Here is a 12,298-nt window from a genome sequence, read left to right as displayed (position 1 = left end):
CAAGATAGGCCAGTGCCTTAGTCTTCCTGAGTTCATACTTCTACTTGGCTTCAGAACCTAAACACACCCAGTGCTGGTAATCACTTCTTCCTGAGAGAAACAAAGTGAAACGCAAATTTGCTTTGAGGTCATTCATTCTTGCTCTGACCCTCTGAGTACCCTCTTATTTCTAACAGGGAAAATAATCTTCCTTTTGGAGGTTCCTTTAGCAGGCTTTTCCTTAGGTTTTATTTTCCTTCCTCCTTTCCTAACTGCAGATTCCTCCCCAGCCTTACAGAGATGAGTTGGAAGAATATGCTGTCATGTCAGAAGGAAGCCATTGTCAGTTCACACAAGTAAAGGCTAATAGGATAAAGTATTATCCGACTTCCTTTAAGTCCCGAAATTAAGTCTTCTTGCAATGGTAATAGATTATAACTTGTATCCACTGTGGCTAGCAGGCTGAAGGAACAGGCTGTTAGCATCTGAGGCCTCAGCTCCATTTCTGAGCTATTTGTGAAGGATGCACTGAGCATTTCTCCAAACATAGCCACAGGATCCAGGGAACCAGCACTTAGTTCCTGAGTGGAACTTCCTCTATGGAGAGCTGCCTGTAACTCATTCAGTTCACTGACAGGGGGAATCTGAGTGGGAGCAGCTGTCTGGATGGTCTTAATGAATCTGGATGAGTGGGTAGGTGAGAAAGGAAGCCGGGCCTTAAGACTGGGAAGAAGTAGCCTAAGGCCAGGAAACCAAACTTTGCCCAAGGAACTGTTAGTGTGTGAAGGAAAGCTCATCTCTGTCACCTTGCTGACTCACCAGAGCAGGTAGAGTGACTTATCTTAGTGACTAAAGCAGCACCAGCTCAGAGACACAAGGAAACCAGAGTGGAGACCTTAAAGGAGCTGTAAAAGAGACTACAGATTAAGGAACCTTAGAGAGCAAACAGCATGCAAACTGTTAGAAACACAGAAGAGCATGTACACCATCATTCTTCTTGGATGCAGGATTTCCTATCCTATCGTGGTAGATAAATGGACTTAAATGGAGATTATGAAAGAAAACCTGACAGGATAATTAACTGAAGGATGTTTTATTTTGTTCTATCAAGGAAGTTAACTGGTGATTTCTTACTGTGTTGGTTTTGTTTGTTTGTTTGTTTGTAGTTCTGTATTACTTGTATCCTTATACCGCTTTGTTTTGTTTTTTTCTCTTTTTCCTTTTAAATAAAATTTTTAAAAAAAGAAGGTGGTAGGTTTGAAAGAAAAAGTGAATCAAGGACTTTTCCTTTGGCATTTTGTGACTGAACAGAATGTTAGTAAATGCTCTAGAATTATTTCTTGGACTCACAGAATGATGGAGCTTGAAAGGCTTGGTCCATCTAGCCTTCACAACTACTGTTAGAGTAGTCTCTCATCTCATGTTTTCTAATGCAGGCTCTAAACCTTTGGGAAGGTAATGCCATCCTCTCAAGTACTGACTTGCTTTGACAAGACAGCTTCTCCCGGGATGTCCCCCCAGGCCTAGGCCTAATCTTTCTGACTCACTACAAGGGCCCACATGCACTGAACTCACAGCCATCATTATTGCTATGGGAAAACATAATTTATGTAACAACCTCTCCTCTGGAATAATACTCTTTAAGATAAACAGTGAGCTACATACCTTCTTCTCTTCCCCTTACGATTGTGCCTTAAAGAAATAAGGAGAAAGGGTCAGTGTAACCCAAGTGAGCTGTCAGGGTTAGAATTCTAGAGTACTGCCTTGAGGGTCATGGTGCTGCCTCAAGCAGAGGACAAAAGGAACAGGACTGTTGCAGGTAGGTAATTTGGCCTGAGTACTGACAGCAGAGTTGGCATATACAAGAGAATAAAAGCTGTGATCATCCTAATATCTAACCCTGGCCTCACATTAGGAAAACAAAATGCATTGTCCAACCTCTCTTGGAAAGCTGATCTCCGTGTTCTTTTCCTCTGTTCCATGCCATCAGTTTCACACTAACAGTCCTCCACCAGAGGAACTTGCCTGACTTTTCTTCTTAACTGCATTGCAGACCCTTGACTGTGTCTGCCACACAGTTCTGTTCTTCTCTCACTTGCTCATATTAGGTGCTTTTTCCTTTCCTTTTTCTCTAAGCTCTCCAATCCTATGTGGAAGTCCCTGTTGCCTTCTCTGTATCAACAGCCTTTCCCTCTTCTTATCTCCTCCTCTGGCAGTCCCCAGGCCTGGCCTGGTAAGGCTTCATCCCATAGAAGATTTTATCACTAACTTTCTGAGTAATATTGTATTGGTTGCACCCTGACAGAAACAAGGCCCAGGATGAGAGAAGAAGATTTTAGGAAGCTTACCTCGTTGATAAGGGCCAAGGCAACTCACATAGAACTGTTCTATGTAGCCCTCAGCTTGGATATCACTGCCAGAAGAAGCACCTTACCTTCTTCTGGCTCACAAGGAAAAAAAGGTAGTCTACTCCTGAACTAAGATAGTGCCTTGGGCCAGCTGTAGGAATCAGAGCACAAGACAAGGCTTTCTGAGAAGAGAATACAACATCTTTTCTGCAGTCCTTGGGCTTATAGATAATGGCATTGTCTCTAGATGACTATTTTTGAACAGCTCTGTGAGTACACACTCTCTTTGGACATGCACAAAGTTCAAGAATACAGATGGTGATGGAGACTGGTCTTTTGGTCTGTTTGCTTATATGTATCATCAAATATCTGCCAACTATATAGCGCTCACTACACAATGTGCGGCACTGTGCTAAGTGTCAGATATATAGATGTAAAATAAAGTTTCCGCTTTTACAACTTGTGTAGTGAAGTGAAGACTATCTCCATTTTACAGATAAAGAAATAAGAGTATTTGCCCAAAGCCACAGAGCTCATAAGTGGTGGGCTGAGATTTAGTCTAGGGAGACCGACCACAGAGTCTGCTTAAGCATTATACTACATTGCTTTTTGTGTTGACTAATCTAGTTTCCAAAGTCCTTAATCCTACTCCAAAGGTAATTTGCTTCATTTTAATTTAAAGCAAGGATAAAAACAATATGACTCCACTGCTCAACCCTTTCTTTCCACTTCAGGAGAAAGGGTGCTTTCTGAATGGATGGAGACCAAGAGAGTTACTTTGAGCAAAAGCTGCCTTGCAGTTTAGCTTGAGGCAGAATTTAGAAATGGCGTGAACAGTGCCTGCATTAGCTGATGGCATGGAGTGCTGGGTGCCAGCAAAAGGGCTAAAATCAGACATATGTTTGGATATAAATGTTCTCTTTCCTTCTCTAATTTTAAGCCCTTACTGCTTTGTTGCAGTAAAATGGTGGAGCTTTAATTATGGAATCCAGCCCCTGAGGTAGAAGCAGAGAGTGCGTAAGACCCTCTCAGTACTCTTCTAGTCTAGTCAGCGCCACTGAATAAAGCCAGAGGCCATGGACTCTGGACCTCCTCCATGCCAACAATAGAACTGTCTTGCAGGGACTCTGTGAAAATTGTTCCATCCAGCACCCAGCAAGTTGCTGGCCTCAATACATGCTAAATAGCCACAATAAAGCTAATGTCCCCAGGCCTTAGAAACTAACCCGTCTACCTTCATTGATAGTAAGATGCAGCATTACCCTGAAGAATAAGCCATAGAGCAGATTATGGAAGTAGCAACTACAGTGTCACATTAAAAGAGCTCAGGCTGGGTAGATACTGTGAAGAAGAGGAATTAAGGACTCCCCCCTACCCAGTGTCCTCATCGTTGAACCAAATATAGAAACCACTCCACTATGGAGCATTTCTGTGGTGGGTCTTTCCAGACCTCTGTCAGTGCTCTACTCTGCAAAGCTCTCCAGCCCAAGGTTGGGAGGAAGCCAAACCATCTTTCTCACTGTAAACACACCATCTTACTTACTTCACCCTTCCTCCTGTAGCTGTCCCTATCTGCAATTCTGCAGTTTGTCAACCATCAGACTTAAGCATCAGGAAACTTGTGTCCAATCCTAGAGTCCAGCTCCTTAGTGAACAAATGTGGAGCCCCTATGGTCAGAATTTTAGTTAGACTTTGCAAGGCAGTAGACCAGATTGTGATAGAGAATGAACAGCTCTCAGTAGAAGGCAGTAAGAACTCGGCAGTATCTAGGGAAGACCCATTTTAATTGCTTATTGGCAAGGAAAGAAATATGTTCTTGGTAGCTAGTAAAAGCTTGAATGAGAAATCATGTTTGACTTGGGAGTCAAGAGACCTAGGGTTTAGTCCCACCTCTTCCACTAACTAGTAGTGTGACCTTGGATAAGTCTTTCAGTTTCTGTGGGGCTCAGTATCCTTGATCATAAAATGCAAAGGAATTAAACTAAATGATTTTCTACAGCCTTAAAAAAAATTTCTGTGACTGCATTTAATCAGCTGCAGAGTCTTTATCTCTAATGTGTTCCTATAACCACTCCCATGAAGAGCTACCAACCCACATCCCATTCCCAAGTAACCAACCTTACAGCTTGGCCAGACCCAAGGATGAGTCACTCAAACAGTTTTAAAGGCTGCACTTTCCATGCTCATGGAGGTTCCTCTCTGAAAAGCCATCCCAAGTTTCTGCTACTGAAAAGGATATACCCAGCATTGTAGCAAAGGAAGGTTACTGGTCCAAATGCTGAAACTGCCATACTAAAGAGTAGAACTATTGGAGAAAGGAACTACCCTTGCAGCATTAAAGATATTTATGCCTAGGAACTATATTCTCAGGTTCCCTCAGGGTTCCCTCAAGGTTCTTCTGGAAAGCATTTCTTCCTCAAATCCCAAGACCTGAATATGACTGCTCCCAGGACAAATGCATTTATTCTGAGGACTCTTCCCAGTATTGTTTTAGTCCCATTTCTCTACCTCTTCCCTCAAACCTTTGTTCAGCCACAGACTTTTTGTCATTGCAGAGTTACTGCATAATTTCTTGACTTCCTGATAGCTTCTTTTAAAAAAAGAAAGTATTAGGAAATTGGTTCTCCATCCATTGTTTCTGAAACAACTTATACAGTTGCCCTGCGATGTACAGCTGGGAAGTTGTTCTAAACAGCCGGAATTGTGTTGTGTGGCATGAGAAAAGGAAGTCATTTTTTGCTTTTACAGCTGGTTCTAGCCAAGTCCCACCCTTTGGTCTGCTGCAGTTTTCTCTTCACTGAAGGTAGAGTGATAAAGGAAAGGCTGAGGGAATAGATCTTTGGTTCCTAGGAACAGGAGTGGCAATTTACAAGTGTGTGTCTCTGCATATATGCTCCCACAAACACTGACACCCAGAAATGATCTATATGCCCAGGAGGATTTCTTAGCCATGTCTTAGCAACTGCTGCAAAGTGCTGCCTGCCTCTTTCCCTCCTCAGTGCCAGAGAGATCACACCCACTCCTTCCTGATTCCCTGCATTAACAGAAATACTAGCATTAAAGAAAGGCAGGGTCCCAGTTCATGGAGTCTCCCTGGCAGTCATTGCTCTGGGAGCTTCAGGAGACAGACCCCACCTCTACACCAAGGCATGTGGGACTATTTAACACCAAGAGAACAAGCAACGCTGCCTGTGGGAAACTGCAGGCAAACTATATTACTGCAGCCTTCTTAAATCCAGGCCCCCTTGGGTCCTTGGATAGAGCTGGTGCTGTCTGACCAGCAGCTTTTGCTGAGATGGCATTTAACTTCTGGCCAGGTCCCAGGAGCTGAGGCTGACCCATTTCCCCTGGTTTTCCAGGGCATGGGGAATTTGGTTATACCCCCAACAAAGCCAGGGACTAACACACTTAGCTCATGGAAGATGCACTAGAATTTGGGTGCGTTTATTTAAGCTAAGGAAAGATTGTTGACAGCTTCAGCATTTTCCCATATTTTAAAAAATTTAACATTTATTTTCCCACTCTTGTACCTTTTCCCGCCCTTTCCCTTCCCCCTTTTTCTTCATAGAAATGATTTGGTCAGTGTTCATAAGAATCTATAGTTTCAGGATCTTACTCAATTTAACCCTTTGGGGACATTGAATTAAAAATTGAACAATATTTATTAAAATACAAAAATACACTTTTCTCACATTACAATCAATGTTGCTTTGTTGGCATTCGTTCCCCCCACCCACCCATACCACCCCCTTTCAAATCTGAACCCTTTATTTCCTCTTAAAGCTAAAATAATAACTGAAAGAAGTTACATCATTGAATGGTCCAGAATAACAGAGATCTCTGCACTCCCCCAGCCCCCACCCTTTCTCCTAGACATCCTCAGAGGTGGGCCTGGAGGAGGGAAGCTTACCCCACGGTGCCCCATTCAACAGGACTCCATGCAGAACTCACTCATATATGCATGCGTTTCACTCTTAACTGAGGCTTTCACATTGATTTTGTAAAGCATCCTGGATGGGAAAGACTTCCTTAAGTGAGCCTGTGCCCTTTTTGTCTCTCCTTTTTTCTTCTCTACTCATGTTCTGCCCCCAGCTCCATCACCACAACCAGTTGGCACCAACTGTAATAATCCCTAATGAATCAGCATTTAGAATAGTCACCAAATCCCAAGCATGAGAAAAGCTTCCACTCCCCCAAGCTCCCCATTCCCAGCCTCTCCTTCCTCTCCACCTTAAAACAAACAAGACTTGTTTTGAAAAATCATAAAATGCCATCATTGTCTACAATCATTTGTCAGATACCCGAAACAACAGGTGGACATTGCACAATGCTAATTTATGGCCTCCTGTGAATCATTCCCTCTGCTGCTGCTCTCCTTCCTAACCTCCCCTGGTGCCGCACCCCCTTCAGTGGCCTCCTCCTTCTGGGAAACCCTGAATAGACACATGCCTTGCAGAGTGGGTTATGCCCAACTGCAGGAATCTGGTGCAGTGTAAAAGCATTTGACTCAGAGCTACGCCAGCTCCCCTCCTTCTAGCCTCCTCCGTCCTGAAGCTCTGTCAGGCAAGGAATACTCGTGTCCCAATGCACAGATTCAGGACTTGTACACATGGACAAAGACTCAGCCCCTTTAAGGATTCATTTGAATTTAGGTGGTTTTCCTGTTTAAAATACATTTACAGATCTAGCTTCACCTTGGTCTCTGAAGAAAAAAAATTATTGCCTCTCAACATTTTGGCACAGTATAAATTCATGGTGCTTTTTTTGTTTGGTTTTGTTTTGTTTTTTAATAAGATAAATCTGCAAAGACAGCTCTCAGCTTAAGAAAGATGTCTGTAGAAATGGGTATTCCTGTATTTTATGAAGCATCTTCTAAAAAAAATGACAGATGCAGTTTATCCTTCCTACTCCTCAGTAGCCCACACCCTACCTCTCTTTGGGTGTGTGGAGTATTTGTTGTTGTTGTTGGTTTATCTTAGCAGTTTCCACCTTACTCCAGAAATCCCTTCTGGCAGCATAGCAAGTTGACGTGTGGTTTGTACCCCCACAACATTCCCAAAATTCCCCCCTCCCCCTTAAATAGAACTTACAAGTTAGAAAATAGTTTTGCTTTGATTTTTTTTCTTTTTAAATTTTAATATAATCTTTTTTTAACCAGCCCATAGATTTAATATATAAGCATATACAAGAAAAAGTCTCTCCCCACTCTGTACAAAAGTTGCTGTCTTTGTGTGTGTGTGTGTCTGTGTGTGTGTCTGTGTGTGCATTCTATTGCATCTTGTAAGTTTTGGGGGGGCAGGAGAGTCATATTTGAGTTTCCTGTACCTTGTCCTTGGTATGGGTCTGAATTATGTAAGGTTCAGAGATAGTGGTGACTGTGGGGTGCAGAGAATTCCCCAGGCTGTTTTCTGTCCAGTGGGCCCCATGTGCTGGTTTGTAGGTGTTGTAGTTAATATGGTCATGAATTGTGGGCAGCACTACTGCCCCCTCACCTGATACACCGGATGGAGCTGCTGTTGCTGCAGTGGATGCTGCTGCTGGGATGTCTTCATCCACCTGGATAATTTCAACTGTCCGGGCAGCTGTGACTGTACTCCGCTGCTGGTGCCGCTTACGAAGTTTATAGAAGACAATCAACATGGCGGCAGCTAGCAGCGTCACTGCCACAAAGCAGCCAATGATGATCTTAGTGGTCTTCATGACTTCATCCAGGCTAGTCTGCATCTTGTCAGTGGTGTCTGTCGCGGGTACTGCCACCTGCTTGGGCACACGGGTGGTCTGAATGAGCACCGTGGTAGAGGTGGTGTATGCCGGTTGATAACCAGTAGATGTAGTAGGAACAGGTTTGTACTTTCGTGTTGTGTCCTCAGGCGAGCTCTCTGTGGTCTCTACTGTTACTGTGGTGAAGAAGCTGTAGTTGGAGGTGTTAAGCTCGGCTGTGCTCACATTGAGGTAGGCCGAGGCATTGGAGTTGCCTGCCACATTGGTCACCATGCATGTGTACACCCCAGTGTCTGAGAGCAGCACATGCGAAAAGTTCAAGGTGCCATCATTGAGAACAGAGATCCGTGGGTGGCGGGAGGCATGGCTAAGCACTGTCCCATTGGGTAGTAACCACTTTACAGAAGACATGGGAGGAGTCCGACATTTAAGTTCCGCCATTCGACCCTCAGAGATATTGAGGTCCCGAGGTGCATCCATGATGAATGGGGCAGAGCACTGGAAGGAGGCCTGGTCTACCTCTACCAGGTAGCGACCTCGCATGTGCATGGGAGCATGACAGCGGCCACAGCAGGTGGAATTGGTGGGTATATACTCCCGGAGCCACCAGGCTAGCCATAGAATGTCACAATCACAGTTCCAAGGATTGTGGTGTAGATGCAACTCCACCAGGTACCTCAGCGGGGTGAAGAGGTCATGGGGCAAAGAAGAGAGGTTATTGTGGGCCAGGTTTAGTTCCACAAGTGAAGCCAGCCCATCAAAAGCATTCCGCTCAATCAAGCTGACCTGTGAGTTCATGACCCATAGCTTCTTGAGAGAGCTTAGGCCATGGAAGGAGCCAGGCCTGATCTCAGGAAAGTGGTTCCCTGACATCTCCAGCTCCTCCAGCCCCACCAGGGGGGTGAGATTGGGCATATCTTTAATGTTGCACATGCCCAAATTCAGGTACTTGAGGTTGAATAGTCCCTCAAAAGCCCCCTCAGAAATATACTCCAGCTTCTTAAGCTCCCCCAAATCCAGTCTCATGAGGGAGGGCACTCGGTTGAAGGCATAAGAGGGGATGCTCTCTATGGGGTTGTTGCGAAGCCAGAGCTCCCGCAGCTTGGACAGGTACTCAAAGGCCCCACTGGGGATGACGGTCAGCCAGTTGTCAAACAGCTCCAGGGTATTGAGGCTGGCCAGGCCATTAAAGGCCCCCACCTCAATCTGCCGAATGGAGTTCCTGCCCAGTTGCAGGACCTCCAGGTGGTGGAGGTGTCGGAAGGTGTCAGCCTGGATCATCTGTATGTTGTTTTCCATGAGGTTGAGGTACCGGGTGTTGGAGGGAATACCCTGAGGGACCTCTGAGAGGCCCCGGCGGGTGCACACCACCTTGCTGAACTGGTTACTACAGGAGCAGACAGAAGGGCAGTTCTGGGGCCCAGCTGAGGCAGCAACTGCGATGGCTGCACACAGAATCCACACTTGTGCCGTGAGGTAGACGATGGGGAGCAGGATGGCATTCCAGGTGTGGTGCACAGTTACCTGCCACAAGAGCTTCATGGTGTGGCACGTTCATAATTCACCATCGCCTGGGATTTTGGCTCGGAAAGGAGAACCAGCCCTACCCCGGCTTAAGTGAGCTAGGAGCTCTTTCCATCTGGAGAAGGAGGTGGGGAGGGGGCGATTAGAGAGACAGCAGATCGGCCAAGAAAAATCCTGCCAAACTACAGAGGGGCCCCTCATCCACCAACCCACCCTCAAGGCCAGCCCTCTGAAAGCTAAGACTTTCTCGCCCACATTATAACCATCCCCACCCAAATCGCTGTCACCTACCTCGGAAGGAAGGCAGGGGAGAACCGGCGTGGTGTCCTCAAGATTTCTCCACGGGAGCTGGACACCTCATCCCCATTCTGACTTCTTAGTTTTTAATTAACAAAAGGGGGAAGTAGTGGGGGTGGGGAGGGCAGAGGGGAGGGGAGGGGAGGGGTGGGGGAGACAAAATGGCTTCTAGTAAATCCAGAGCCGGCGAAGCCGCGGAGTTGATACGCGCCAGGGAGAGCCAAGGCCCGGCGGGCTATGCAGGTGCATGCCCCCCCCTTGGCCCGAGGAGCGGCGCCACCAGCGCTTCTCTGCTTTGTCCTTGGACCCTGGCACCCACTTGCTCCGTCCGCAGGGGAAGGCGCTTCATTGCCAAAGTGTGCCTCCGGCGCCCCCAGCCCGCTCCCTTGGCCGCTGCCGGCGGGGGTGCGGGGGCGCCCTAAAGCCGCCCAGGCCGTGCTTGCTCGCTCGCCCTCTGGCTACTGCGCTCCGCTCTCCCGGCGTCGGCCGCTCGGGGCTAGCGGCAGCTGATTGCAGTCGTGAGCTCTTTGGGCTGCGAGAGTTAAGAGGAGGTGTACGCCGAGCCTTCGCCCACCCCAGACACACACCCCCTTTCTCCTCTGCTCTTCTCAGAAGGGTTAAAAAGATAAAAACTGGGCTCAGTTCTCTGGTCCGCCGTCTGCTGGCGCGAGGAGTGGTAATCCGTGCAGCCCCTGAGGGGCAGCGGCGTGGACGCTGCTCTGGGACCGGGTCCGCGGGCCGAGGAGCGCGCAGCGACCGCACCGCAGGCCCCTTCAGGGAGTCCGGGGGCGGGCGCGGGTCCGGCGACGGCCGCAACCCCAGGCGGCGCGCAACCGCCAGCCGCCGCCCGCCACTGCCGGGTCCCCTGCGCGCCGCCGGCCCCGGCTTTGTGCGGAGAGGACGAGTTCACGGCGGGGGCTCCCCGAGCCCTCAGAGGCTGCGCTGCCCGCGGACTGCTGCGGCAGCCCGAGCGCTGGCGGCGTGAGCAGCGGGGGTCGCGGCTGCGGGAGACGCTCCGGAGCCCGGAAACATGGTCCCCGCTGGCTAGCGGCGGCGGTGGCGGCGGCAGCAGCAGCGGAGCCCCTGCGCTCGGCGCCCACCGTCTCCTCCTCGCGCCGGGCTCGCGGTGTTGCAGGCAGCAGCCACGCAGACTGCTCTCTCATCCTTTTGTCCTTCAGTCAGAACGTGAATGTACTGCTGACGCATACTGTTCTGGGGAGAAGATTAGCGTGATGCAGTGCTCTTATGTATTAACACAGCTCCCCCTCCGCCGCCTGCCCTCGAGGGGTTAACGCCGGCGCCTTCCAGCGCCGCGCGGGCCGGAGCCGCGCAGCCCCGGATCCGCGCCTCGCCTCCGTCGGTCGGTCCGCTGGCCGGCAGCCTTCTTCCCCCCTTTTTCCTGTCTGCTTTCCTCCTCTTCTGTCCCACCCCAACCCTTTCCTGGGCCGCTTCCTCCCCGCCCCCTCAGGACGAGGGGAGCGAGCCCCGCAGGCAAGCGGAGAACGAGCAGAGTGAGCGTCAAGTGAGGGGCCGCGCGCAAGTCGCAGGCGTTCGCTGCTATTTTGGTCGGGTCGGAGCGAGCGGCTGGGTGGCCGCTGATAGGCTGGAGCTGCGCGGGGCTGCAGCGGGAGCCTGCGCGGCCCCCGCCCTGGCCCGCACCGCTCGCTTTGCACCTCTGGCCCTGGGCGGCTAGATCAGGGGCTGGAGAGCTGGGGGCGCGGTGGTGCGCATTGGGGTGGCCCCACTTGGCCGTCTCCCTCCCTGCCCGCGTCATCCTCACCCCCGCCAAATGCTGACGGGGCGCTTCATTGCGCGGGTCAGGCATCCTCGTACTCAAGTTTGGAGCGGCATGATGGTGGGAACTGGGGTGGGGACTGAGGGGAGATGGCCCAGGCTGCTTGGAGCCAGAAGAGCGGTTGTCTGGGCTTCTACGCTGCACTGATGCCTGGCCCTCCTGCCCCCTCCCTCTCAGGCTCCCTCATCCCTCCTGGGCTCTTAACTAGAGCTTTAAATGATAGTTTTCTTAATGAGGACTGCGGGGGCGGCAAACAGTGGAAGGAAAGACCAAGCGCAAGGAGCGGGGGAATGACAACCTGGGAAAGATTGAGGTGAACTCCCAGAGCCCTTGGCGCAACCCACAGTTCATTCATGTAGCTGCAGCCTTGGCTCTGTGTCGCCCCTTTTCTCTCCCCTCTTTTCTCAGGACTCCCAGAGAAGAACTGCGTAGCAGCCTGCAGTAGCAGTGTGTTGGCAAGGGAATTCTGGTCCATATTTGTGACAGAGGAAAGAGACTAGATCAGCCTTTTTGCACTGACCAGGAAAGACCTGTCTGCAGAGGGTGATCGGCTGATGGATGGCCAGCCCTTGAGAAGCAGGTCCAGTTGACTATTGCCGTCATTTTAGTATGCTGTCCTTTCCAATGCTGCCT

The 12,298-nt window shown here is 49.3% G+C and overlaps 2 protein-coding genes across 2 annotated transcripts in view; one reads left to right on the top strand and one right to left on the bottom strand.

Moving 5' to 3' along the window:
• Positions 1 to 12,298, top strand: part of Snd1 (staphylococcal nuclease and tudor domain containing 1) — a 418,031-nt gene that overhangs the window by 349,301 nt on the left and 56,432 nt on the right. The window lies entirely within an intron of this gene.
• On the bottom strand, positions 7,433 to 10,003 carry Lrrc4 (leucine rich repeat containing 4). The gene is made up of 2 exons (XM_003475166.5): positions 9,865 to 10,003; positions 7,433 to 9,688 (listed from the first exon to the last, which is right to left on the bottom strand). Exon 2 carries the CDS (start codon positions 9,589 to 9,591, stop codon positions 7,633 to 7,635), a length of 1,959 nt encoding a protein of 652 aa, XP_003475214.1. The 5' UTR covers positions 9,592 to 9,688; positions 9,865 to 10,003; the 3' UTR covers positions 7,433 to 7,632.

This window comes from Cavia porcellus, unplaced genomic scaffold (assembly GCF_034190915.1).
Source record: "Cavia porcellus strain 051 isolate PalLab524CR breed Dunkin Hartley unplaced genomic scaffold, mCavPor4.1 scaffold_2, whole genome shotgun sequence".
In the NCBI taxonomy this organism is placed as follows: domain Eukaryota; kingdom Metazoa; phylum Chordata; class Mammalia; order Rodentia; family Caviidae; genus Cavia; species Cavia porcellus.
Note: the sequence above shows the minus strand (reverse complement) of the source record. Positions and strands in the feature narration are given on the sequence as shown.